This window comes from Anomalospiza imberbis, chromosome 7 (genome assembly GCF_031753505.1).
Source record: "Anomalospiza imberbis isolate Cuckoo-Finch-1a 21T00152 chromosome 7, ASM3175350v1, whole genome shotgun sequence".
NCBI classification, from domain to species: domain Eukaryota; kingdom Metazoa; phylum Chordata; class Aves; order Passeriformes; family Viduidae; genus Anomalospiza; species Anomalospiza imberbis.
In genome coordinates, this window is record NC_089687.1 from 9,152,923 (window position 1) to 9,180,897 (window position 27,975).

The 27,975-nt window shown below is 49.6% G+C and overlaps 2 protein-coding genes and 1 long non-coding RNA gene across 6 annotated transcripts in view; 1 reads left to right on the forward strand and 2 right to left on the reverse strand.

The window, feature by feature from the left end:
* C7H2orf76 (chromosome 7 C2orf76 homolog) overlaps window positions 1-27,975 on the reverse strand; it is a 50,935-nt gene that overhangs the window by 6,491 nt on the left and 16,469 nt on the right. The gene's annotated exons all lie outside the window — the stretch shown is intronic.
* STEAP3 (STEAP3 metalloreductase) lies at window positions 170-27,917 on the forward strand. 3 transcript variants are annotated; one of them, XM_068195280.1, is made up of 5 exons: window positions 170-358; window positions 15,596-16,079; window positions 16,544-17,071; window positions 18,615-18,779; window positions 24,572-27,917. In XM_068195280.1, the coding sequence occupies exons 2-5, from the start codon at window positions 15,597-15,599 to the stop codon at window positions 24,860-24,862; spliced, it is 1,467 nt and encodes a 488-aa protein (XP_068051381.1). In that variant the 5' UTR covers window positions 170-358; window position 15,596; the 3' UTR covers window positions 24,863-27,917. The 3 variants fall into 3 exon arrangements, with proteins under 3 accessions (XP_068051381.1, XP_068051383.1, XP_068051380.1); XM_068195279.1 differs by lacking the exon at window positions 170-358 and adding an exon at window positions 3,174-3,319; XM_068195282.1 differs by lacking the exons at window positions 170-358; window positions 18,615-18,779 and adding an exon at window positions 3,173-3,319.
* Window positions 5,773-8,769, reverse strand: LOC137476876 (uncharacterized). 2 transcript variants are annotated; one of them, XR_011000678.1, is made up of 3 exons: window positions 8,648-8,769; window positions 7,151-7,470; window positions 5,773-6,989 (listed from the first exon to the last, which is right to left on the reverse strand). It is a non-coding gene; the product is annotated as an uncharacterized lncRNA (long non-coding RNA). The 2 variants fall into 2 exon arrangements; XR_011000677.1 differs by having other exon boundaries at window positions 7,151-8,763.

The following is a 27,975-nucleotide window of genomic DNA, read 5'->3' on the forward strand; positions in this document are numbered from 1 at the left end:
ATCCCACCTTTGCAGTCCCCAGATCATTCCCCTACACGAGCTCTCTGTTTCACAACCGTGCCAAACTAACTCACTGGCAATAATTAACCATGTTATCTCCACACTCCACCTCCATTGTACATGTACATTGCACATGTTCCAGCCTCTCAGCTCCTTTCTGAGCTTGGCATTTTCGGCAGCCCCGGGCCATGTGCCTGTCCAGAGCAGAGAGAACCCTGTTGTGCTGATAACCCAATTTCCCAATCCAAACGGTACCACCGGGCCCCAAGAAAGCAGATTCCAGCCCAAACCACAGCTTTGGGACGGCCAGAGGAGGAGCTACGTGTACTGACTGCCAAATAGGTTTGGTTTTCCAGTGGTAAGTTTGCCATTTACTGTCCCTGGATTTCAGGGGGAAGCTGAGCCATTCCCTGGCTATGACGATGTGAGTGGCAGGTGAGGCGGTGTCCCCAAACTCTGCTTTTGTCACAGCATCTGCTCAGGTGCAGCCACTGCTGCCCAGCCCTTCTGCATCCCCAGTGGCCTCCGGGTGCACAGCAGCCCTCAGGCTGGCACAAGATGAACCCAAGGGAGCTGGCAAGGGAGAAGGGGCACAGGGAGGCTCAGGGACCACTGCCTTTGTGACTCACTGCAGTAAAGCCCAGGCATGCCCTGGGTCACCCCCTTACTGATTGGGTGTGGGGCAGGAGCTGAGCTGGCCTGGTGCACCCCTCCACACTGTCACCTTAGATGGCTCCAGCCCCCCCAAAACAGTGTGGGGGGTGGGGACTCCCCACGGCTCCCTGGCTGGGCAGCCAGCAGCTGTCGAGGTTCATCTGCTCACCAGTGCCATGCTGTGCCAGCACACGGGCACGGGAGGAGCCTGGCAGCCCCAGCCCTGAGCAGATCCAAGGCAACTCCCTGTCCCCATGGAGGGGAAGGACAGGGAGGAGGGGGTGCAGGTGGCATCACGGCTAAGGGGACAGCAGGACACAGCCAGCTGGGCACAGGGACACAGATGGTGCTGCCAGAGAGCTGCAGCGCTGACCAGCAAGTGATGGGCCAGGAAAAGAGGATTGCTGAGAGAAGAACAGCCCAGATGAAACAGAGAAAAGCCCTTGCTCAGGACCAGCAAGGAAAAAGGGGAACAGAACCCCAGAAATACACCCAGAAACTCTGGCCAAGTTCAGCACAATCCTGGCACATTGGGTCTCTCTGGGTAGAAGAGAAATTAAGCCAACTTGCAAGCCCTCATCAGATCTCTCACCAGAAACATGGTTCCCAAGGGAATCTTTTAAGCAACCAACCAAGGTCTGGGAGTTAGGGAGGCCTTAGCTGCCTACTGAAAAAATGGAGCTGCAGGACTCAAACTGTCCAGCAAACAGGTGGCCTGGACAGGGCTAGCCACAGGGTTGAGAAGAGGAAAACAGGTATAAAATTGGTATTCATTCTTCTCTGTGACATAAAGGTGGGAAACCAGAGGGTGTTTCAGTGAAAAGTTTGCTAATTTACAAAAAAGGAAGTGCAATCTAAAAAAGGAGAAATAGATTTCAATGCTTCCAGAGGGTTGGTCATGACCCACAGAACTGGGTAGTGACTTGCCCCACACTGCCCTGGCAGCAGCCTTGCCCCATGCAGGAAAACAGGAACAGGGAGAGAGCCACACAGTGCAGAGACCTGAGAGAGCAAAGAGGAATTTGTAAGACGAATTGCAATGACCGAGGCAAACATGGCAATGACTATGGATTATATAAATAAATTTAAAGGCAAAATTTGTCCTTTACATAATGTGGGAGAGCAGGTGACAAGACACAGCAGGTGCAGGACAGTTCAATGATTTCTGTCCTTCACTCTCCACAAAGAGCTGATTGTGGCATATAAATTATCACCATGATAGGCATGAGGAGGCAGGGGCCACTACAGGCAAGAAGGGGCTAAGGAGTAATCTCATTCTTCCAGATGCACTTAGTCACAGATGGCCTTTGCAGAGGGGTGATGAAGTGCAGCTATCCCAATGATCCTCCTTCTAACCATGTCAATAGGTTTTCACACCTCTCCAGTATTGTCCAATAGCCAGGGAACTCACAGCATCTCAAAGTTTGCAGCTTGAGCATCCCAAGTCTCTGTGTCTCCCTTATCCAGCGTCCAGCCACTGGGAGTCACTAACGGGAACTCTACCCAGCAATCCCACATCTTTGCTGGAGCCTCCTCATATCTGCAGGTTTCTGTATCTCCCACCCCATGGATGTGAGAGGTGGCGAGTACCCTTGCAAGCTGGGCCAGTCCTGGCTGGCATTTGGGCCCGTTTGCAGGCAGCACAGAGACTGGAGAGGGGGGATATCTGCACAGGACAGCAGTGAGAATGGACTGAGATAGTTAAAATCACAGCCTGCCCGGGAGAGAGGAAAAAAATGGGGCTTGTTTCATCCCAGGAAGACACATCCCATGTGCAAGGAGGACACAGAGGGGATGGCAATTGGCAAAGATTAGGAAAACCCCCCTGACTGCAGGGGCTGTGGAGCACTCCAGGCTGGGTTCAGGGAGGCTGCACATCCCTCTGCCCGGGCTTCAAACACACACTGCAAGCGCCTCCCCACGGCTGGGGGCGGATGAGACCATGCCTTCAGATCCCTTCCCTCCGTGCTCCACTCCTCTACTGAGTGAGCAAACCAAAGCTCCAGAGGGATTTGTTTTCAAGTTCCTGTGGGTTTGCCCCAGTGCTTTTGCCTGGAGACTCTCCCTTTGGTGCCAGCTCCCGGCCGCTTTGGGAGTGCGCTGCCTCTGGTCCATCGGAGCCGTGGGGCAGTGTTGGGGTGTTTGCAGCAGGACAGCTCTTTGGGTGAAGAACCATTATCTGCTCCACGCCTCCCGGCACAGCTTTTCAGAACAAGTGCGTGGGCCCTGATAGCAGGGGCAGAGGCGCAACAAGCCGCACCCGCCCATTAAAATGAGACACCGGCTGGCTCCGAAATGCGTTTACAAATAGAGAATTAAGGTCTGCCTTCGACTCCTGTCTGTAATGGACACCGCGGCCCGGCTGCCCCGGCAGCGATGCCCTCCTGCCCGCGTGTGTTTAACCTGGGCACGGCAGTGACGCCCACGCAGCCCTGCGGGGACGGGGCTGGGGGTCCCTCACCCTGAGCCGGGCGGTGCCGGGCCGGGCGCTGAGCCGAGCCGGGCCGTGCCGAGCCGGGCTGGGCCAGGCTGTGCCGAGCGGAGCGGAGCGGTGCCTGCGGCCCCGGCGGGCACATGGGCAGGAGGGCGGAGCCCGCGGCCTGACATCACGGCTCCGCTCCGCGCTCCCGGACGGCGCCGCTCGCCCTCCCGCCGCCGCGCAGAGGTGAGGAGCGCGGGGGGACGGGCACGGCGGGGCTCGGCACCGCCCGCACGGCGAGGGACCGCGAGCGGGGCTCGAACCGGGCGTGCAGGGTGGGGGAGGCTCGGCTCGGCTCGGCTCGGCTCGGCTCGGCTCGGCTCGGCTCGGCGCCGCCCTGCCCGGGGGGAACGTCCCGGGTCAGCGGGGGCTCCGTGCGCCGGGGGCCGGGCCCCCGTTCCGCGCACCCCCGGCCGGGATCCCCGCGGCGGGGCTGGGGAGCGGGGCTGCTCCCTGCCCGCGGCCCGCTCCGCCCCTGGGCTCGGGCAGGGGGTCCCAGGGCGCTTTCGGACGCCTCGGTGCGAGGGTTGATGCCGAGGCTGGGGCCGGGTCCCGGGCGGAGATTTCTGCGGGGGCCGGAGTGTCTCGGTCCGGGCGGTCCCTGGGGAGAGCTCGGTGGGATGCTCGGACCCGGCAGGTCCGCCGGGCTGCGGTGCGGGCTGCCCGCGGGAAGCGCTTTCCTTCCCGTGGCTGCTGGACACATCCGTGCGGGTGCGGGAAAATCCCTGGCACCAGCCGGGCACAAACCCCCCGGAACGGGTCGGGTTCCGTGTTCCGAGTGATGCAGTCCTCGTGAGCGCAGCGGGAACGGACGGACGGACGGACGGACGGACGGATGGATGCACGTTCACTCTGTGCTCCTCAGGGAGCAGCACTTGGCGCTTAGGTTTCACTTTTCATTCTCAGCTCGCTAAATGCTTTGAGGAGATGAGTGGCTTTTTCGAGCCACGGAGAAATCAGCACAGAGATATAAAAAAACTTGGGGGAAATCTTGGCCAGGGCCCAGGATCCCTCAGAGGCGAGCAGGGAGCAGCTGTGGGGTTTCTGAACCGATATAGGGACTTGTAAAAGCTACAAAGGCTGGATGCTTTTTGAGGTGGACTTCAGTATTTTATCCTTATAAGAGTAACAAGGGATGAAAGCTGTGAAGGAACTGTAGAGGTGACTTTGTAGAAGGAACATCCCACAGGTGATGGAAGCTGGGGTGGGACTGTCCCTGTCCCGGGGCCCTGTCCAGGGTGTGACATCTGCCCGAGACAGATGGACACCAGGGAGCTTGGGGGAGTGTTTGTGTTCGTAACACCTGAGCTGGGCAGAGGGGTGTAGAGAACCCCAGATCATTTCAGTCAGAGTAGTCTAAATAAACTAACACACAGGCAATTGCCTGCTGTGGCAAGAAACAAAAACTGAGAGACAGCAGGAGAGGAAGGCTGTCGCCTACAGCATCAATACTCCTGTAGGCTGAGGAGATGCAGGACTAATAAGATTTAAATACTGCATCAAGCTTTCGTTTTCTTCTAAAATCACATTTGCTATGAAACAAATGTACAGTAATATAAGATGCCGTACTCACTGCAGGAGAAAATGTTGATGACTCAACAAGTCTGTGTTTAACGAAACCACATCAAACCCCAGGAAAACATGCTCTTTGACGGTGTAATAATTTTTTTGTTGTTTATTTTGTTTTGGGGTTGTTTTGCTTTTTATTGTTAAGAACTATGCTTTGACTATGACCTTGTAACATCACACCCATAAATAGAAGCAGGTTTAGATTCAGGGGAAACACATTTTTTCCGATGATGGAAGAAGTAGGCCAGCCATGCCAGCTCTCTTGAGAGGTGGGAAAGGCAGTGGCAGCTGTGATAAGAAATGTCACACACCAGGAATTAAAATGCACCAATTTGTTATCTATAAGTTTACCATTACTGATTAGAGTTAGCTTTTTGTCAACATCATAATGGAAGAAAATGCTATTTTCAAATTTGAATTTACTGCTTCTTTTTAGGAGGTCTCCTATGCAGACCTACAGTGTATTAAGCAGCTTCCCATCTTCATCTAAGTTTAAGTGAACTGTCACTTAACTGAAAGTAAAAAGCTTCTGAAATTATGTCAGTGACATGGGAGCTTCCAACACATTTCCAAAGGCCTTTACATACTCTGGGGCCTAAACATTTTGAAATTTTTCCTGGGGTTTAAGGTACTGAGACAGAAATTCCTCCCATCCTTTTTCCAGGTTCTCAGATTTTCAGTGAGTCTCTCTAAAGCCTTGTTTGTGGCAAGACGTGCATTTCCTTTAGTATGAATACACCACTGTAGTCTTTGGAAAAAAATGTCCTAAGAGCTCCCCACGGGATCTAGGCTTCAAGAATCAGGGTCTGTCAATAACATGTCCACCACTGAAGGAGCCTGATACCAACTGCTGATCATGTGCAAGCACTAATAGAGCTACAGAATGATTTGGGTTGGAAGGGACCTTAAAGATCATGTCATTCTAACTCCCACCATGCTCAGGGGCACCTTCCACTAGACCACATTGCTCTAAACCTGGTCCAACCTGATTCTGAGCACTTTCAGGGATGGGTCATCCACAGCTTCTCTGGGCAATCTGTGCCAGTGCCTCACCACCCTCATAGTGAAGAATTTCTCACATAAACCTGCCCTCTGTCACTGTAAGGACATTCCCCATTGTCCTATCACTACAGCCCTTGTAAAAAATCCCTCTCCAGCTCTCTTCAGGTACTGGAAGTTGCTCTAAGGTCTTCCTGGTCTCTTCTGTTCTCCAGGCTGAACAACCCCAACTCTCTCAGCCTGTCTTAATAGGAGAGGGGCTCCAGCCTTCTGAGCATCTCTCTGACCCTTCTTTGTACTCACTCCAGCAGGTCCACATCCTTGTTATGTTGGGGTTAGATACAGGACAGAACCTGTGCCAGTGCAGCTTGGCACCGTGGTGAAATACATGGTGTTTGTACTCGTCCAGCACACATGGGCCTCGCTAAGGATTGGGGTTCTAGGGGGAGGCATATTGTTCACACTGCATGTATTGGTCTCCCTGGGCTCACCTGCAAGACCCCTGCCAGTGCAGGGGAAAGCAAGCTGGATCTGCTGTGCAGCATGCTGGACTGAAGGCAAACGCTGTGAGAGGAAGGGGAAGGCAGGGCAGTGAGCTGACTTCCAGCAAAGACCATCTCTCTCTTACCCATCTGGGTCTCCAAAGATAACTACCTGGTCAGCCAGTTGTTTTTGCCTCTCTCCCAGGAGCTGCTGGGAAAATCAGAAGAGGCAGTACATGGCTCTACATTGGCTGCTTTTCCTGTTTTCAGCACTGTGCATTTTCAGGGCTGGCTCAGAGCTGCCTCTGTACTGTGTATCATGCCTGTGCTCCGTGGAGGTGAAAAAACAGATCAGCAGGAGATGGGCTGGCCCTCTGCCACAGGCTGTGTCTTCCTTCCACCCCACACTGCCTCCCGGGCCATCTTCTCCCCGTGTGGTCCTGTGCATCTTCTGAGTGACGGGGTGAAGCAAAATCAGAAAGGCAAGAGAGTGCTGATCTTGGAGACCCTTCTAACAGGCGCTGCGGCACGGAAATAGCCAATACAAATATTTCTGTGCACGCTCAGCGCAATTCCTCCTTGCCTTTCCTGGAAAGAAACAAAGAGATTTTAAAGAGAGAGTTGGAGCCTGCCAGCTCCCTGTGGTGACTGCTGAAGTCAGGTCCTGTCTGACCTCCACAGGCCCGGAGAAGGGTGGAAACCCCAGCTCATTTTAGGCAGGAACACCTCCACCCATCAGGTCTGGCTGCAGGGAATTACTAGATCTACCTGAGGAGCTTCCACCTTTGGGTTGCTTTCTTGCTCTTCTCACACTTGGAGAGGGGAAGGCTCAGAAATGGGTGAGTCACTGAGTTGTTAGCTTGGTAAGAGCAGCAAGAGAATGAAGACCCCAAATGAAAGCAAGAGAAGCCATACAAGACTTAAGTACAGCGGCCTGAAGTTGCTATAAACCACCCTTTTATGTCACTTAAGAACTGTGAGGTGCTAAGCTGAGAAAATAACCTTCTCATTCAGAGTCACATCAGCCAGAAAAGCTGTGTGCTGTGTCAGCATCAGCACTGCTCTAGCAAACTCATCTTGCTTCAGGTCTGTACCTTCCACAGTCTTACAGTGAAACCTCAGGATTTCCCAGACTTTCAGATTCCCATTTCATGATGTTTATTACAGAGTAGGCCTCTCTCAGGCTTCTCATTATTCTGTCAACACAGTGGGCACAGGCAGCAATATGTTTTTGCAGAAGAGCAGAGGAAGTTCTTCAGACAAGGACTTTGCTGCAGAGAAGTGGCACTGCAAATGGAGGCAAATTTGGGGGAGAAAAGTTTGAAGATATCTATGGCAGAACCTGTTGGTAACTGCTTTAAAATACATCGTTTTGATAAAAACAGGCCAAAGGTTTGTTTTCCAGTTGTTTATCATAGATAGGTAGTTTTCCTGCTCAGCATTAAAATGGAGGCTTTATCCTTGGAGAGAGAAACTGTCCCTGCTAAGTGATCACAAGCTGGTGTAGTTCTATAGGAGAACTGTAGCCAAAATGTCTGAGCTTGTGTGGGAAAAAGAGGTTATTTTGTCCCTGTGGGAAATTCTGCTAGCCCTTTCTCCTCTACTCTCCCCTGTTTTGAAGGCTATTTTTGAATTTTGGTCCTGGTGAAGAACATCTTGTGGTCAGGGATATGGACATGCCTTAGGCTTCACTGCTGGCTTTCAAAAACAACATTTTAAGCTTTTTTCAGTGTATAAACCAGAGGGTGTATGGAGTTAGGAGGGTCAGTGCCTGTCAGCCCATGTTTTCATTAGTGTGTGATGGAGTAGGGAGGCAGATATTGAATTTGTAGGTGACACTGAGCTAGGAGGGACTGGAAACATTTTAGAGAAGAGACTAAGAATTGAAGATTATGACAAGCTGAAGAGCTGGTTTAGAAAAACAGGGCATATGTTCTGTTCTGTGTGGTAGGACTGACTGACCGGATGGACACCAGGTGAGCGACCAGCCAGCCAGAGGTCACAGGGAGCCAGAGGACAGGGACACTGTGCCCCATGAGTTAACGGGGGCACACAGTTGTGCAAAAGCAAACACTCTTCTTGGGATGAAGAAAGAAAAGTTGTGCACTGGGGAAGCAGCATCTCTGCTCCAGGTGGTGCCTTTTAGGGGCTCAGTTGGAAAATGTAATTCTGTGCATCCTCCAAGCAAAATGAGAGCAAGGAACAGAGGCTGAGTTGTTGGACATTCGGTAAATAACAGCTCTGATGAAAGAGTTGGGTTTCACTTGTGCAGGAAAAACCAAGAGAGAGATGAAACCTGTTCTCCAAATACAGAATGTGTCTCTCTGCAGAGGAGAAGGCAAATCATTTGCCATGTCCTTTGGGGCACAAGAGGAAAGGATAAGGTTAACTGGATTGAGAGATAAAGAGGAGAGAAAGCGGGGCTCTGCAGGAGCTTATGGCAGTGGTTTTAGCAGATAAATACCTGATAATGCGGTAATCAGATAAAGAGCTGCCCTGGGGCAGGAGGAGGGGTGAGGACGTGTGAATGCAAAGTGCATCAGGGTGGAGAACAATTGCAGGGGGACGTGTGGGGACTCCTGGAGCCCACACAGGTGTGGGGTCACAGCAATCCCTGGAGCCCACACAGGTGTGGGGTCACAGCAATCCTTGGAGCCCACACAGGTGTGGGGTCACAGCAGTCCCTGGAGCCCACACAGGTGTGGGGTCACAGCAATCCTTGGAGCCCACACAGGTGTGGGGTCACAGCAATCCTTGGAGCCCACACAGGTGTGGGGTCACAGCAATCCTTGGAGCCCACACAGGTGTGGGGTCACAGCAGTCCCTGGAGCCCACACAGGTGTGGGGTCACAGCAGTCCCTGGAGCCCACACAGGTGTGGGGTCACAGCAATCCTTGGAGCCCACACAGGTGTGGGGTCACAGCAGTCCCTGGAGCCCACACAGGTGTGGGGTCACAGCAGTCCCTGGAGCCCACACAGGTGTGGGGTCACAGCAGACCCTGGAGCCCACAGTGGGTGTGGGGTCACAGCAGTCCCTGGAGCCCACACAGGTGTGGGGTCACAGCAATCCTTGGAGCCCACACAGGTGTGGGGTCACAGCAATCCTTGGAGCCCACACAGGTGTGGGGTCACAGCAATCCTTGGAGCCCACACAGGTGTGGGGTCACAGCAATCCTTGGAGCCCACAGTGGGTGTGGGGTCACAGCAATCCTTGGAGTCCACACAGGTGTGGGGTCACAGCAATCCTTGGAGCCCACACAGGTGTGGGGTCACAGCAGTCCCTGGAGCCCACACAGGTGTGGGGTCACAGCAGACCTTGGAGTCCACACAGGTGTGGGGTCACAGCAGTCCCTGGAGCCCACACAGGTGTGGGGTCACAGCAGACCCTGGAGCCCACACAGGTGTGGGGTCACAGCAATCCTTGGAGCCCACACAGGTGTGGGGTCACAGCAATCCTTGGAGCCCACACAGGTGTGGGGTCACAGCAATCCTTGGAGCCCACACAGGTGTGGGGTCACAGCAGTCCCTGGAGCCCACACAGGTGTGGGGTCACAGCAGACCTTGGAGCCCACACAGGTGTGGGGTCACAGCAATCCTTGGAGCCCACAGGTCTGTCCCCACTGCTCTGCAGTGCCATACTCAGCACACAGTGATGCCAGCTCGGGGCAGGACCGGCTGCCCTGCCGCAGGTCCCTGTCCCACCTCCCCACCCCAGCAGCAGGGGCATGGGGTGCACAGCCCCCCGATCCCTGTCCCTTCCCCGGGCTGAAGGACAGCAGCGGGGACAGCCCAGCTCCCAGCATTTCCTCATTCTCATGTCCTGGCTGGCAGCCCAGCTGGGTTTGCAATATGCCTTTTCTGGAAGGGTGATTTGCATCCTTTGCCAGTTCCTGGCTTGCACCATTCGGGGGATAACTCTGCTTTGGAAGGAGAAAGAAGAAAAAGGGACAAGCAAAAAGGCAGCAGGCTCGGTTTCCCTGACTCTTTCTCTTGCGGGCAGAGCCAGGGAAGTCATTTCCAGTCAGCCTGGGCAGGACTGCAGGCTCTCCAGAAATGTGCACCAGAGCTGAGATTAAAGCAGCTTTGGATAAGCTCTTTTATTGCTTAAATCTGTTCCAGTTCCAACAGGTTCAGGTTCATGGTGCTTGCTGTGCTCCTGGGTGGGATGCTGTGTCCGGGAAAGAGACTTAAACATTTGATTTTCCCTGGAAATAAAATGGTGGTAGCAAAAAGAGAAAAGTGTTTCCGCCCACAGCCAGACCTGAGTGGAATGCTTCAGGTGCTGAATGCTCCTCTCCAGCTCGGGCTTTTGGAGGGTTAACACAGCAAGAGATGCTCTCCAAACAGAGGCTGGAGGTCTCTGGCTTCACGGTTCAAAGGTCTCTCCATGCAGACTGGAAGTCCCCTGGGGGCAGAGATCACCCCTGTCCCTGGAGTGTGTGTGTTTGTGGGACAGTGCTGGTGCCAGCCTTGGCTGGCAGGGCCCAAAGGGACCTTCCAGTGCAGAAATCACTCCTCTGCAGTGACTTGACCAAAGGCTCTGCTGCATCCTTTAATTTCTCATGAGCCTTGCTGGTCTTTCAGCCCATGTGCTCATTAAGGAATGTGTATAATAATCATGTGCTTTATCTCGAATAGCACCCAAGCAGAAGATGAAGCACAGAGCAGGCTCTTTGATGACCTCCACGAGTTGAATCCACAGTTTATGGAGACTCAGTTGTGGTCAGTCTAAACAAACACTGACTTTGGGGGAAGACACAAGTGGTGGTGCAGTCTGAGTATGTGAGGCTGAGCTCAAAGATGAGTTTCTGTGCCAACAGGAGCCAGTTTGGTTTCACTGGACAGGAGATTTGTTGGAGCTCTCTATGAGATTGCTGCCATATTCTTCAGCACAGTTTGATATGTTTAAAACTCTGCCTTTTTATTAGAGTTATGGTAAAACTAACTTGTCTTTTATCTGATAAATCTGAATACCAGGGCATAGAAATGAATCTTGATTTTTTTTTGGTCCAAAACTGAAGCAAAGCCTTGCCACCACAGGTCCATCCTTCTTCAGGGTGTACAACTCAAACACCTCTGGACTGCAAATTACAGGAACCAGCTAGGCTATCCTCCTGCACCAGAGGATGTGAAAGGGGCCCCAAAAGATGGTCTCATTGTTAAAGACATGGTGAAAGATATCTGGGTCATCCCAGACAAACTTGCTGGAGTCCCACCATTGTTAGTATCTCCTTCCCCCATGTCTGTTGAAAGAGGATAACAAGAGTGCCTGTTCCCCAGTAGCTGCGGGGGATGATCTGCTCAGCAGATTGACTCTGCTGTGAGCCCAGGGACACCTGAGTGGGCTCCTGCAGCCCAGCTCCATCCAGAACAACTGTCCTGCTGCAAAACCTGAGTGAAGTCTCTCAGTGTGGGCAGAGAGGCAGAAAAACCTTGTTTGCCTGGCACTGAGCCTAAGCTAACAGCCTCTACCAAGCCTCAGGTGCAAAATATGTAGAATTATCCCTGCTTTTCTTCTGTGAGAACCCCTCCCTCAGCAACAGAGATTTAACTGCTTTGTTTCATGCAGTTACTGTCTGTCTGATCACACTCCTTGGGGCAGAAGTTGCCTTCTGGACAGTTTCTGTAGAGTGCCCAGCAGAGGGGAGCTCCCCATCTTGCTCACTGCCCATCACTGCTCTTGCCCTGCCATTAACAGCAGTAGTGGCAATGCAGTCACTGAACTGCACATAGGAACAAGTGTGCTACAGTGGGCACAGCAGCGATGTAAGGGTGTCAATAGCAGCTGAGCTGAAGGGCAGCTATACATTGCATTCAGTATTTTAGTTAGGGAACTGCTGCCCAGTTAGAATTGGAGCTTGTTAATTCCCATTGGGCTGTGCTTTAAATCATCTGGTAGCTTCCTTGGTAAGAAACGGATCTCCTTGAATTGCACACGCTATAACTCAGCAGGGATGCAGCTTGCTTGACAAGGAAGATCAATAAATGGGGTTTGTCGAAGTCTGGAGATGCTAAAGATGTCTAAGCACCATGATATTCACTCATGACCCCCTCTGCAGCATCCTGGCCATGGTGCTTTGCACCGACTCTGGATGGGTTGACCTTGCTGTGGTGAATTAGCTTTGGGAGGGAGAGTTTAAAGCAGGTGACACTGTCCATAGTGCAGAAGAAGCAGCGTGGACATGGTAAGTCAGGAGTGGTGGTGGGAGGGGGGTCTGTGTGCTCCCCAGAGATACAGAAGTGAAGAAAAGCTGTTGCCTAATCAGACAGTCCATTGCCAGGCATCTGTTAGGCAGAGACCACAGTTTGTCTCAGTGAAATGTGTTTATGGTGAAAGAGGGATGTTCCCCTCCTTTCTCAGGAAGATTTCAGTGCATGGCAATGACAGCAATGCAGCCCTGGCAGCAGCCAGCACCAGGGACCATCCCACCATGGGCGGGCAGCAGGGATGAGTCCTGCTCCAAAGCCCCACCAGTCAGAGCGTGACTGAAATAATCACACTAAAATTCACAGAAAAGATTTTGAGTCTTCTTACTCTGTAACTCTCCTGCTGACTTCAAAGGCTGTTTAATTCTGTCATCCCTTTTAATCAAAATAACTGGAGACAGCAAAGATGTTTATCTCCAAACATTGCCGACATCTCTCTACATGTTCAGTGGCAGCTGCAGGACAGAGGAAACACGCTACAAGAAAAACTGCTTGCAGGAACATTTACATCCCAGTGGGACTACAGAGAGAACTCCTGAGGTGCCTTAAATAGATTATGAAATGAGTCTGTGGGTAACAATCACTTTGTCACCCTGAATGCTGATTTCTCCCCCCGTGGCTGAGAGCCAGAGATGTGTTTCTTTATTTTGGGGTAATATTTTGTGTGCACAGGTGGTGGAAAAGGTGGGGGGTGGGTATGGGAGAGCAGGCTAATTATTCTGAACAATAGTGTTGGCCGTAGAACAAATAGTTCTGGATATGAGTAAATTTAGATGAAGCAAGAAGGTTTCTAAAAAGTAAAGCAGTGAGTGTGTGATAAAGCTTCTGATAAGAAGGGACCAGGAAAGAAGCCCCAGCATCTTTGCAGACAGAGATCTGAAAGTCATCCCTCTCACTTATACTTATTCTCTGTGTCCCCTTTCTATATTTATTCCCCCACCTTTTTTTTTTTTTTTTTTTTTTTTTTTTTTTTTTTTTTGTGGAATAAGCAGAACTGCAGTGTGCTGTTTGATCTGTGTGTTTATACAGTGCACATGTGTTTTTGAGGAGAAGAAGTCACCATGCTCTGCTTTGGCACTTGTTTTCCCCTGCTAGCACTTCTTCCATGAGCACACCTTTTGGTCTCTGGGACAAGGTGGTGCTTGGTGAGAGGCAAGGGGAGCAGACAGACCTCTGCCATAGAAACAGTATTGTCACTGAAACCATGATGGGTTTGTACCCAGGACAGTGAATTATAATTTCAGAGTCCATCTGCTGAAGGTGTTTTGCAGGTTTTCAGTGAGGAGCAGGATTGAGATCCTGGCTGCTGTGTCAGAGATCTGCTCCAGTAACTTGGCTGTGCTTGATGTTTGTCTGACAGGGACCTCCAGGTTGGTGTTTTCGTAATAATGTGACCCTTTGATCATTTTTTCTGAGTGTTTTTAACAAATTTACAGCTCTTTAAAGTGTATATATGGTATGGGGAGTTTATGCCCTCAGGCAGCTCTTGCCACGTCTCTCTAGCATATGTAGAGAATTTTGGTGCTCAGGCACTTTGAATGGGGAGATCCTTTTGCAGATTCTTCACAAGAAAGATTGACTGTCCTAAATGATTTTGAGGAGATACTAGGAAGAAAATATTTAGTATACAGGTGGTGAGGCATGGGAACAGGTTGCAAAGAGGTCCTGTGGATGCCCCACCCCTAGAGGTGTTCAGGACCAGGTTGGATGGGACTTTGAGCAGCCTGGTCGAGTAGAAGGTGTCCCTGCCCATGGCAAGGTATTGGAAGTACATGATCTTCAAGCCCCTTCCAACCTGAACCATTCTGTGATTCTGTGATCACTACACACAAGTTCCATCTTGTCAATATTCACTCCCTTTCCCAGATCACTTGTGAGCATGTGGAACAGAATAAATCCTCAGGGAAATCCCTTGGCAACCTATTGCCATTATGAAAATAATTTATTTCTTCTCACCCTTTGTTTCCCATTGGTAACTGTTCATGCAGAAGTGCCTTTCCCCTTTGCATCACTACTGTGCCAATCCCAGAAGAGCCTTGAGTGAAGGACATTTCCAAAACCCTATGAAAAACACGCCTGTGCCAGGGACTAGGTCACCCCATCCAAATGGTCACCTTCACTTTGAAAAAACTTGACCAGGTATGAGGCAAGACTGCACTCCACCAAAGGCAATTTGTTTCCATCCCCAGTATATCACAAGTCTGTTAATTAGAGTCTTTATTATAATCTCTAGCAGTGTGCCAATACAAAAGCCAGATGTCCTGGCGTGCAAATTCCATGGGCTGCCTTCCGAGCCCTCTTAAAATCTCACCCTTGGGAATTTGCCATTCCTTTAGGTTAAATGTGCTGTTCCTTAGGCTGGGAGGCAGATTTGAGCCACTGACACAGCCTGTGAGCAGTCTGGCAGTTCCCTGCCCAAGTTTCTTCTGACCTCCAGGTTCAGCTGCTGTGCTGCCTGTGACTTCATTGATCTGCTTAAAACCTCTCCATGCCCTCGGTATCTAATCTATTACAGGGCAAAATTCATTAATGTTTGTAAAGCTCATCAAGATATTTCATGAGCAAATCCCATCATGTTTTAATATATTTTTTAAATGTCACGAGTAAGTTCTCATTTCTCACTAAAGACCTGAAGCAAACAGTGTTTGTCAGACTCAAATATTGGGTCAGGCAAAGGCTGCAACTCTCTTCATTTACCACTTTTAGGACACTTTCATTTCAATTTGACTTTCTGCCTTGATTCTGCTCCGGCAAATCAGAAGCACCCCTCCAGCTTTTCCAAATGTATTCTCAGGGATCTTCATGGACCCCTTCTTTAGGAGATGTCTGTTAGCTCCATGGGAATCTCAGAGTTTCTGGTCCTGATTGCTGTTAGTGTTGGGCTGGCTTTGCAGTGTGAGATGCCAGCATGGAGGACAGCAGAGGGTGGATGAGTGCATCCAGCAGGTGTTGGATCACACAACCCTGGGAAAGCTCCATAAAAGCCTTCACCTTCTAACCCAGAACGGTGTTTTGTGCCCCTCCGGTGGTGCCTGTACATTACTGCACATTTCCTGGTGGGTTTGGCAAACAGGTTCTGGGCCACCGGGACCAAAACCATGTTCGACTGGCCTAAGTGGCATTTTTTACCATGACCTCAGATGTGTTCTGGGTCTCTGTGAGAGCTCCACAGTGAATTTGCATTTCTCCTTGCTTTCCCTGCCAGGATGTCCAGAGGAGACATGGCCAAACCTCTGCTGGGCCACGGGAGCACGGAGGGTGACTGCAGCCCGCCGCCGCCAGCCGGCCGCACGGTGGGCGTGCTGGGCAGCGGGGACTTTGCGCGGTCCCTGGCGGTGCGCCTGGTGTGCTCTGGCTTCAGGGTGGTGGTCGGCAGCCGCAACCCGAAGCGGAAAGCCAGCCTCTTCCCTGCTGCAGCAGAGGTCACCTTCCAGGCCGAGGCCGTGAAGAAGGCGGATGTCATCTTTGTGGCGATTTTCAGGGAACATTACTCCACCCTCTGTGACCTGGCTGATGTGCTGGTGGGCAAGATCCTGGTGGATGTCAGCAACAACACGGAGATCAACCATCACAAGGAATCCAACGCAGAGTACTTGGCCTCCCTGTTCCCAGCCTGCACCGTGGTGAAGGCGTTTAATGTGGTTTCTGCGTGGACACTGCAGTCGGGTGCCAGGGATGGAAATAAGCAGGTATTGTTTTCTTTCAGCAAGGGCTAAATCCCAGCTGTTTCAGCAGCTGAGGTCTGGCAGCATCAGCAAATGGCCTTAGGTTCCAGGAGAAGGAGTCCTGAGTGCTGGCTGTGGCATCCAGAGACCACCCCTTAGCTTCTGCATCTCTTTGTCCCGAAATGAAGTACCTTCACTCAGTTCACACTCTGTAGTCCTTGGAGCATCTGCCTAAGTGAAAAGTATTATTCACTTGTCTGTTTATCTAAACAGAGCCAGTGAAACAAACTGGCAGTGCATGCATGAAAGGAAACCTGTCCAGGAGAGAGGTCTTTGGCAGCCATGGTAAATCCCTGTCAAAAAGCCTGCCAGGAATTGTGATGCTCAGTGGATGACATAGGCTCCCTGTGACACAGAATCCCTCCCGATGCACTCAATCCCAGCAGCCTGATTTCTTTGCCCTATGTTTGTATTTCTGTTCATTGCAGGTTCTGATCTGCTCAAATAACCAAGAAGCCAAGCGCACCATAGCAGAAATTGCTCAAGTCATGGGATTCACCCCTGTGGACATGGGCTGCATGTCATCAGCCTGTGAGATCGAGAACATTCCCCTGCGCCTCTTGCCAGCCTGGAAAATCCCCATCTTTTTGGCTCTGGGGCTTTTTCTTTGCTTCTTCACCTACAACCTGATCCGGCAGGTCATCCACCCTTACATCAGGGAGCAGAAGAACAAGCTGTACAAGATCCCCATCGAGGTGGTCAACACCACGCTGCCGTGCGTGTCCTACGTCATGCTGTCTCTCGTCTACCTGCCCGGGGTGCTGGCAGCCTGCTCCCAGCTCTACTACGGCACCAAGTACAGGCGCTTCCCAGATTGGCTGGACCAGTGGCTCCAGCACCGAAAGCAGATTGGTCTGCTCAGCTTCTTCTGCGCAGCCCTGCACGCCGTGTACAGCCTGTGCCTGCCCATGCGCCGCTCCCACCGGTACCTGTTAATCGAGACGGCCGTCAAGCAGGTAACGGGGGTGCTCCTCAGGTCAGCTCCTGCAGGAATCTTCTGAACTCGTGCAGATCTTGGGTGGTGGGCCTAATGTCTTGGTTTGTTCATTCATTTTACAAAGCGGGTGTGGGACAGTGGGAAAAAGCTCTCTAGGAGCACTTGCCCCGCAGGTCAGCCGCAGGGCACAGCCTGAGCACTCAGCTGTCTGTGCTGAGGAGCTGCCATCTCCCTGGATACACAGCTCCCTCTGCACTGACAGCCAGGGCTAGGAGCAACCCTCCCGTGCCACTGCTCCCCAGAAACACTGACAAGCCTTTGAAACCAGCCTTGCCTGGCACTGGTGTGTCTGAGACGAGGTCAGAGGCAGGAAAAATGCTAGGCGAGGGGAAATCCAGTGGTTGGAGGAGTAGAGTTCCCTTCAGCTCCCATAATCTTGAGACACCCCTGTTTGTTCACACTGATGTTCATAATTGTGCCTGCTGGAGTAACTAAGTCATAACCCAGAGAAGGTTGTGTGTCCTCATCACCCTGTGCCTGCAGGAGTTTAACAAAATGGTGGTGAAGAACCAGTTATATAAGAACAAGGAAATGGAAAAGGACTTTATTGCTTTATGGACACTCTCAGCAGTGTTTATGCAGTGTGAGATTGCTGCCTTCAGGCAGTTCAGCCAGTTCTGTAGTACCATGGGAGGATGGGATTTGCTCTTTCCTGCCCCTGGCTTCTCACTGCTCCACACTGCTCCCTCCTGGAATGGCATAGTCTTCCTGCAGCTGAGGGAGGAATGTGATCCAGGGATTACCCCACAACCCCTCTGCTTTCTGTGCTGGGGCATTTGGCTGAGTGATTTCAAATATTGGTCCCAAAAAGGAGGGAAGGGGCTGTGGGGGCAGAGGGGAGCAGGATGGCTGGTTTTGACAGCAGTGCCTGTTCAGAGCATCCATCAAACACCATTCCAGCCTCTCAGCTCCAGCCTTGAGCAGGTTCTTCTCAAGTGCCACAGTTGCACATTAATCTCAGGCAAGCATCCTGTGTTCATTTCCCCTCTTCCTCCTGTTTTCTAGCAACATCTTTGTTTAGTAAATTAAACCCATTTAATGGGCTAAAGAGGACAGTTCTAAATGTTCCTCTTTGCCATGCAGTATAAAACCCATCTTCCCTTCCATTAGCATGAACAATTTCCCCCCTAAATGCACTTAAAACAAAGGTTATTAGGAGACTACTGCATATTCAAGCTTCTGTATTTGTTTTCATGGCTTGAAACTGAGTTCTCATTGTAATTATCTTTCCAAATGTGACTTTGGGGCTTGCTGCTGTGGTTATAGGCGTGGGAGCTGAGAGCAGTTCTTCCCAGCAGGCTTCAAATCAGGTCTAGCTTTGGCCAAATGGCTCTGGGATAAGAGAGAGCATTTCCACATCTCCCAAACAGGCAAATAGTGCTGGAGGTGTGAATAGGACCCAGTGCTCATCCAGGAAAACTGCTTCCAAAACCAAAACAGATAAATCTCAGTTCCTCTGTCCCTAAGCGCCCCATTTTAACAAACCTTCATTGTCATGCCAGGCTGTGGAGAAGAAGATGACAATCTGGGTAGAGGAGGAAGTCTGGAGGATGGAGATTTATATCTCTGTTGGAATAATTGCCCTGGGCTTGCTGTCGTTACTTGCCATCACTTCACTTCCATCCATCGCAAACTCTCTCAACTGGAGGGAATTCAGTTTCATTCAGGTAAAGTTGGTTTTTGCTGATGCCAGAGAGTGATTCTGCAGAATCAGAGTCAGGCCCTCACATAGACAGAGCAGGGCTTGACCTGCTTTCCCAGCAGGGCAGCTGTGCATTGGTGTCAGCAGCAAAACCTCCCCACGCACCCCAGAGCCACAGACCCCTCATCCCGGAGGTGAGACCCAGAGGCAGAGAGGGGCAGAGTGGCACGCCCTGGGGCTGTGCTGTTCTCACACAGGACTTGTCTTGTCTAAGGAAGGTGATTTTCTCAGGAGAAGGGAAAATGCAAGGTGTCATGGGCATCCACGTGTGGATCAGCAGCAGCAGAGCTGCTGTGGGGAGCACCAGGCTGTGGAGGGCAGGCAGGGATCTTGCTGTGGACACAGCTGGCTACAGGACACAGATCTGCCCTTGCTGTTCAGAGAGAGTGAGCTGCTGAAAAGGAGAGAGCCTGGGAGGACAGTGCAGGGGAAAGACAGGTTTGGCAGAGCTTGCATGCACCCAAGTGTTCAACAGACAAGTTCAAAAAGGCTTAGAGCGGTCTGTTAACTGCCAGAGCCCACACAGCACAGAGAACTGGGTATGACTTCAATGAAAAGGCTGTCAGATTCTAAAAAGCGCAGAAAACTTCAGTTTTTCCCCAGTGGTTTAGGAGCCTTCCTCCCACTTGCAGTGATGGCCAAGCTCTCAAGGGCCAAATTCCCTTGATGACCTGGGTCTACCCCCTGGGATTTTCACAGAATGCAGCTTTTTCAGGGATGCATTTGGTGCCAGGCTTAGGGCTAATTAACAGAGATAGCAGAGAATGAACCTTTCAAGTATCCCCTGCACATTAAAGTTGATTTTGAGGCCAGATTCCACTCACTGTGTCACAGTCACACCCCACAGCCCTAAAACCCCTTTTTACTTGTGCCTCCTACACCAGGGCTGCTTAGCATGCACCAGGCTGTGTAACCCCCTTGGCACCCAAAGTGTGTGAGCCCCCCCAGGACCCCATTGCCTGCAGCTCCCCTGTGGAGCCTCCCTTTGCACCAGGCTGGCACACTCCTAACCCTTCCAAAGGGGAGGGCAGGACTCAGGGATGCAGAGGTGAATATCTATCATCCAGCCTCTGTTAAGCTCTGCTGAGGCTCTTCAGTGGTATATAAATAATTCAATATTCATTAGAGCAGGAGTTTGAAGTCTGCTCCCCTGCTTCTCCCACGAGTGCCCTGATCACCAAACAAGCAATCCAGTTTGTCTTCTTCCCCTCTTGCTGTGGGCCAGCCAGTAATTATTTACACTGAGTAGAAGAGCTGCACCAGGAGAGCTTGACCCCAAAAGATCATCCCTCAAGGAGAAGGAGACTGGCTTTAAACCTCTGTTTCAGACTGGACAATGGGAGCATATTAATTCTCACCACCATGTCTCAGGGGAGGGCTGCAGCTGCTGGGACACTGGATAAATCAGTCCTGACTTGCACATCTCATACCAGGAATCCCAAACGAAGGGAAGTATCTCCTTGCAGCCTGGAAGGAGGCTTTGAACCCCCCTGCATTTCCCTTTGGCCCACCTGGCAGCTGTCCTGGAGGGTGCTGGCATTGTGTCATGTAACACAAACATTGCCGTGGCAGGTCATGCGTGTGACGCGACTGTCCCATCTGCCCTTTGGGACCCCTTCCCGAGCCTTTCTAAGGGTGTGTCAGCACTGGGACCAGACAAATTCGTGATGGTCAGTTCCAAAATAGCTCTTGGCTGCCCCACATGGGAACTGGCTGGCTTAGTTCATGGAAAGATACTCGCACCTATTTCTGTCTGCATGGAATAAAGCGTGACAGTGTGACACGAGCTCCCAGCTGATCACATGCAGGAGGGGCACGGCTGGTATTGTGCCCCATTGTGGAAATACCATGTAAAAAGAGCAGGTTACAGATCTCCTGCCATGTTAGCTTCCATATTACTTTCTTTTTTATTGAGGGATCTTTTAAATTGTTTACTTCTCAATATGTCAGTGGTGCCTTTCTTGGAGAAATTAAAAGTAGCTACAGCTACTGCTTCCAGGCTCTTGAGGTTACATTCACATAGCTCAGAGTGAGTCTCCCTGAATTAATGCACAGTGGCACAGTGTAAATACAAGGGGTGAAGCATGAGGCTGCTTTCCCCAAATATTTGGGATTTCTAGCACTTCTACAGCATAAAAGAGGTGAAATGCAGAGTGCAGATGCCCCAGCCAGACGCCTTCCAGAAAATGCAGCAATTTGTTCCCATCTCAGTTGAACTGGACAGTGTTTGAGAGATGCTGTACCAAAAGCCACATGTAAGGCAAATTCAGGAGTCACTTTAGTCCCTTCCTTACCCAGAGCTTCCCAAGTCTGACATTTTCCAGCAGCCAGTGTGTACACCTGTATTAGTGCCATATACTGCCACAGCATTAAAATACACGTCTGTTGTCTGACAGGTCAAAAATCCCATTTGTATTGTTGCCAAAGTTATAGGAAAAGAGGTTAATTTTCACAGTAGCTCCTGTACATACTCAAATTTCAATTAAATATAGTTAAATTGGATACACTGTTCCCCTTTGTGTCCAGTTTTAACATAAAATGTACAGGATTGAAACACTGGCTAACAGGAATGATTTGTATGTAATTCTACTTATAGGAGACATTTTTAACGTTCCCCAGTGATTTACAAATCAACTCTAATTGCCTGAGAAGTTAAAATGTGTATGATTGCCTTTACCTTCCTATCCTGAGAAGCCCTCCTGGAATTTGAAGGTTGAATTGACCTGGTTTCTTTCATAGTTCATGTAGCATAAGATGTAAAGAATCTGTAATCAGGCCTTTTCTAACCCTCCTGTCAAGGCAGTGTGAGGGGCCAGAGCTGCTTCCATTGAGCTTTAATTTTGTAGTATGATGGCTGCACAAGTCAGAAACTTATCTGGGTCAGGAAGGGGCTCTTTGCTTTCAGTGCTGCCCAAGCATTTCTAAATGAGCCACACGTGACTGGACCACCTTTGCTGATTTGCATTACAGGGAGCCTGCAGGCACCAAGGAAATGGAGGAGGTAGAAGAGTTAATGCAGAATAGAAAATACATGCAAAGCCTGCATCAGGAAGATACTGTCTTCCTGCAGCATCTTTCAGAGAGCTTTAACACCCTACAGGGCTGCTGGCCCCACACTCCCCATGTTGTGACAGTACAAAAAAGGCCTCTGCCACTGTTTAAAACAAAACCCAGAAAGATTTCATAGCCCGAAACTGCATGGAGAGGATCAATGAGAGCAGAAGAGTGGTATCAGGACTAAGCACTTGGGGAAATCAGCCCCCTGAGGTGCTCAGTGTGCTCTGCATTGTGCTACACTGAGTGTTCATTGAGCTGTAAACACTGAGCCAAGCTGCAATCAGCAGAACTTTTGGGTTTTATGCACTTACAGACCTGCCTGTATCCAGCTGTCTGGCGGGTGCAGCCATGGCTCCTTCAGCCAGCATCAGCACTGGGACCCCCCTCTGCTCACCCCAGTCAGCTCCTCGTTTGTGCTAAAAGTGGATCAGCCCATTGCTGCTGTCACAGGAGCTGCCAGCCCTGTCTCCAGCCACCAGCAGCTTAGCCATGTGTTTGCTGCCAGGTGTTTGTTGCCAGTTAGCCTTTTTGTTTCATCCACACACAAAGGTGCGTCAGTCACGGAGTGCCTGTGATGGTTTCTCACCTTTTGTCCTATTAATTTCCTCTCCTGCTCTCCTCCAGTACCAGCAGCTCTTTAAAGAAAACTGTAGAGGCACAGGGTAGTTATCTCCAGCTCTGACATCTCTGCCATGCACAGAGCCCTGCTCGAGCTGACTGAATGTATCCCCTGCCCAGGGCAGAAAGCATCTGCTCTTGGATTCACCCTGTCCCCTTTTCCCTGCCCTGCTTTGCCAGATGAGTCCTAATCTGGCACTTCAAACCTTTTGCCACCCTGGGTTTTGTTTTTTTTTTTTTTTTGCCTGTTGGAGGGAATCTTAACCTATAAATGATGGATGATCTGTGGGTCAGGTCCTGCTGTTAGGTTCAACTGTGACCACAGCATATTTCAGCAAATTCCTCCTTAATTTTCCAAATGCAACTAGTCTTGACCCTGTTGGGTTTGCTGCTTGTTACCACTTTGGTTTAGGACATGGGCACAGCTTCTGGTAAGAAGGACATGAAAGAAAGGATGAGTGTGGGCTTGCACACAGGACTAAGGTTCAGTTCCCAGCTCTGCTCCCACTTCCTGGCATGACCTTGAGTAATGCTCAGCTGTAACCCAGAGAAGAGTTCTTCCCTGCCTTGGCAGGACTCAGTGACACCCACATGACTGCCTGATAGATACTGTAAAAGTGAAGTACCTAGATCTGGTAGCACATTTATAGCTCTCCTTCCCTCCCTTGCCCAGTCCCCTCAGCTGCTTAAAAGATTAGCTCTGAAGTTTAGAGGAGTCTTGGTCTGAGTTTGTTTTTTTTTTTTTTTGTAACAATGTGGTACATTTTTAAAAGTTGTCTGGGTTTTTTAATTGTTTCTCAGCAATCAAAAAATAGAAGGGGAATCTATGAATTGAGTAGTTCTTTGGATGAAACTGTTTTTTTCAAAAGACAATGAGTCCTTCCTCCAGTCTTGTCCTGGTTCCTTATTTCCCTGCCACATCCTCTTTCCTGGACATATCTTCAGGAAGACTGTGTTTCTTGCTGATCCCTGCACCAACACAGATATTTTGGCTTTTAAAGGCTTTCTTCCCTAAGTTAGGGACTAACTAAAATTAGCAAAATTTTCCCTGTCTAGGCATCTTGAAATTTGGTTGTTATTTCAGGCTTAGACCAAGCATTCAAAGTAGGGTGGCAGAGCAAGATGCTACACCTGCACTTTTCTGTGAAAATACAGCAGCAAAGGCCTGCACAAGGGGAAACACAGTGAGTGCCCAGTGCTGCTGAGTGCCAGCAGGCAGTGGGAGCTGGCAAGCTCAGGAGCCACCACCTCTGATGCTGGCAGGAAGCCCTCAGTGAGAGAAAGAGTTTACAACCTATCTTTGAGAGCAGCCCTCAGAGGGAGGGAAATACTCAGGAGGAGATGTTGTCTCTGTGAGTGCTTGGGAGCATGGTCTCAGCTGAAAATGGGGGAAGTTCTTGCCTGTAAAACAGGGGCTGCATTCTTGCTGCTTCGCTGAGTGGATAAAGGGCTCTTCACACAGCCTTTGAACCAACACAGATCTCTGAGACAGAGGAGGAAACCCTTGAGGGCTGTTGCTCACCTCAGAACAGAGCACTTCTGCCTGCACAATCTCATTTTCCAGTAGATGACACCAGTCACCTGAAGATGTCTTTGCTCTGTGTGGAGCTGTGGCTTCACCCACTTCCAGCAGTGCCAGCTGTGGTCCAGAGCCACATCACTGATACTTCATCCTACTGGTCAGAAGCCTCAGCCAGCCAGGGACTGGCAGAGCAGAGCTGGCAGCAGAGCTGGCCAGGAGGAGCCCTCGGGAGCTGCCTGTGCCCACCCGCCCAGCAGGGGCTGGGGGCTGCTGCTTCACAGGATGCAGGATCCCTCCTCTCTGCTGAGTTGGCAGCACCTTCTGGGAAATTCCTGCTGAGCTTCTAATGTCACACTTAACCTCTGCTTAGACAAAGAAAAACACAGTCTGGCACACTCCCCAGGAAAGGTTTCCAGCCATGTTTTATTGTGTCAAGGAAACTCAGGAATACCCATTGCTTCCTCCGTGTCATGTACCCTTAGAAAATAATGTCAAAAATACAGGAAGACAGCCAGGCACGAGGTACTCTGCTAACTGGTGTGTGTTTCTTTTCCCTTTAGTCCTCCCTAGGATTTATTGCCTTGGTGATCAGCACTCTGCACACGCTCACGTACGGCTGGTCGAGGGCCTTCGATGAGAGCCAGTACAAATTCTACCTGCCCCCAACCTACACCCTCACACTGCTCGTCCCATGCACTGTGATCATAGCCAAAGTCGTCTTCAGTTTGCCCTGCATCCAGCACAGACTTCTGCGAATCAGGAGGGGCTGGGAGAAGGGCAGATATGTCAAATTTGTTCTGCCCAGTGCAACAGGGGAATTCTCAAGTGGGGAGACCTCCAGTAAAGTCTAACAGCCCCAGCTTTGGGAATTGCAAAGCACTATCAACATTTCTAAAAAGGTGTTTCTTTTTCTTAAATATATGTATGTTTTGGTATAATGGTATTGTGGATAAAAAAAATAAAATGTGTTGACTTTAGAAAATGGATGACCATCAAACTAGGTTAGACAGTAGTAGTTAAATTATATTGCTGATTTGCTAAGACAATTATTGCCTTAAAAATGACTCTGAGAGCCGAGCTAGCAGCACTCATATACATGGGGAACTGATGGACTCTGTTATTCAGATCAGTCACTTGAGGTGCTGGCTGGCAGCTCCCCAAACCAGTACTTCTCAGGTGCTTTCCTAGCTGCTCTCATAAATTTCAATGCCTTTATTTTTTAATACAAGGTTGCACGGATTTTCTGGGGTTTATGACAGCAAAGATACCCTGCCTCTTGAGTGTATGGATCAATCAAGGCAGTGAGGTTTAGAAAGATCAATTGCCTCTGGTTTTGTTTTCCTCAATGAACTCTGTGGACAAGTCAGAACAGCTATATTCACGTTACTGTGACAGATTTTACTAAAATCATCAAATCTGACAGTAAGCCCAGTATCCCTGTTTTCTCAAATACAGACAGCACTTCTGGAGCTGGAAGCAGTGCCTGATGCATGTTTATAAGCTGAGGAAATAAAGCACCTTTTCCAGGAGTATAAAAGCATTTGAAAGAGAGGCATCCCCGATACCAGCCGTCTGGTCTGCACTGCTGGCTCTGAGATGACACTTACTGCTGCATGTTATCTGTTACACTGAGCCAAAGTTTCAAGCAGTATTTGATTGAAATAGAGCGAGGATAATTATTGGAAAGGCCTGCTGCTTCACAAAATTACGTGGAGAAAACCAAGGCCTGCCAGCTAGCCTTACATCAAATAATAGGGTGAAGCTTTTAGAAATGGCTCTCACCTGAACATTCCCATTTAAGTAAACAAAACAGCAGCTCTAAACCCACTGGTTTCACCAGCATTAATAAGATCTTTGGACAGTCCTGCAAAGAGAACATCAAGTCTTGACCACAACATGAAAACATGTACATTTTGGGCACAGTCCTTCATTGCCTTACACCTTAAAAAGTCCCTTGCTAGATCACAAAGCAGGTATGAAATGCTCTTCTGCCTTCACATCCACTGTGGACAAGGCACAGGGCAAAGACTTCTGTCCTAATTTCATGTTTCACCTGTTGCTTTCTAAGAAGTTCTTACTCTTTATCAGAATAATTCTTTAGGTTTTGGACATCCAAATCACCAAACAGTGAATGGACAGCCATTCACTAAAGCTCTTTTAAAAGCAAGCAATTGGGATGACACAAGAAGACTACCTCAGTAAGGTCAGGTACAAGGACATGCCTGGAATAGCCTCATTTTCCTACAGTTAAGGAAAAGACACTCAGTGTTCAGTATTGCTTTGAGAAACAAGAGCTGTCAGCACCAAATGAGGTACAGCTTGTGGGACAAGGAAGTACTTGTTACTGGACTCGTTAATATAAAGGGCAGGGGGAATTATCTGGGGCACATAAACCCTTCTACAAGCCAACATTGCTCTCATAATCTGGAAGAGTTCTACACAGACAAGAGATCATAAAAATTCCCTGTTTAGCCTCGAGTAACTACAGTGAGTAATATTCTCCAAATATTGCTCATGTGGCCAGTGATGATATTGACTGTTAGTTCTTGCCTAACACTTACAGTAAAGTCTCCAAATGCTGCTTCTTGAGGGGAAAGCCTAGATTTCATAATAAGGTGATTTTTTTTGTTTTTGTTTTCATGGGGCTTGGACAACATGGTGAAGGTACCATTCTTTACCATTGTCCCCCTCAGCAAGCTGCGTTTATTAGGTTTCCCCATCCACCTCAGACCTTAGCCTAGATTGGCACCTGACCAAATCACTCTCCAAGCAGACTGATGACACAACACTATTTCTGGTTAGGTGATAGGTTAAGTTTCCACATGGATTTGAGACAGTTTCACCTGAATATAATTCCACCCACTCCAGTTTAACTCATCCTTGATGGAAGATTGGATTCAGCAAGCCTGGTTTTTTAGTCATCTTTTCCATTTCATCATCAGGCAAAGACAACATAAAAGCACCAGTTTGCACACTTTAGAGTGTATTTCAATGCCTTTTTTTCCCATCTAGGTTTCTTTTCACATCTTTAGGTCAGGAAAGACTACTGTCTGGTGGCCAAAAATGATCAGGAGGCAGAGAAAGAGAATTACACAGGCTCACAGGCTCTGTCTTCAAGGGGAAAAGAATGGTTTATTTTGAGTCACTGCAAGGTTAAAGGCTCACCTTCTGCCCAGCAGAAGGTTTGCACCCTCGCTTTGTTTACAGGACTTCCATGCCTACAAACCCTTTCCCATGGCAAAGGGACAGTTTCCATGAGCAGAGGGGCAGTCAGTGCGTTAGCAATGTGCTTTTCAGAGGGACACAAGCCCAAAGGGAGAGACAAGCCAGCTCAAAATCCCCACAGCTACTGCAGCTCTACAGCATCTGAAAGAAAAGCTGGTCATGTGTCTCCAGGTAATGCCTGTGCCAGCAGACTGGCCAGCCAGCCACCATCCCTTTTGAAAACCAAAACCAATCCTTATAAATGCAGAACAGCATTTCACATGATGCCCTCTGTATGCATCCGGTCCTTAAAACATGTGACACAACAGTTTGAGTAATTTCTTCTGATTCTGCAATGCTGAAAATGAAAGTAAGGAATTTTTCAGTTATCTTTTCCCTAAGAATTTTTGATGTGCATAGGACATTCAGTGAGATTGGCTTAAAATGTACCATTTAACTGTTTTTGTACTTGAAGTTTTTTCTCTCTGTATATATGTACACACACACACACACAAATATATGTATCTTATTGCAGAATATATAGCTTGAATGTAAAAATCTTTGTATTTTTATTTTCTGTACTGCCTACTATGTGCCTCTGGGATATATAAGAACCAAATGAAAAGCTGTAAGAGTAAGGCCAGTTTTAATCACTGGCCTCTGTAGTTCTATAAAGATATTCTGAACAGATCTACATAATTATATCAGAACTCGTTTGAGTCTTTTTTCCTGCCTCCCCCCCCAAACAAAACCATTACTT

Coding starts and splice junctions, on each gene's coding strand:
- STEAP3 (XM_068195280.1), top strand. CDS start 15,597: ATGTCCAGAGGAGACATGGCCAAACCTCTGCTGGGCCACGGGAGCACG. Junction 17,072..18,614: donor TCGAGACGGCCGTCAAGCAG/GTAACGGGGGTG, acceptor TTGTCATGCCAG/GCTGTGGAGAAGAAGATGAC. Junction 18,780..24,571: donor GGGAATTCAGTTTCATTCAG/GTAAAGTTGGTT, acceptor TTTTCCCTTTAG/TCCTCCCTAGGATTTATTGC.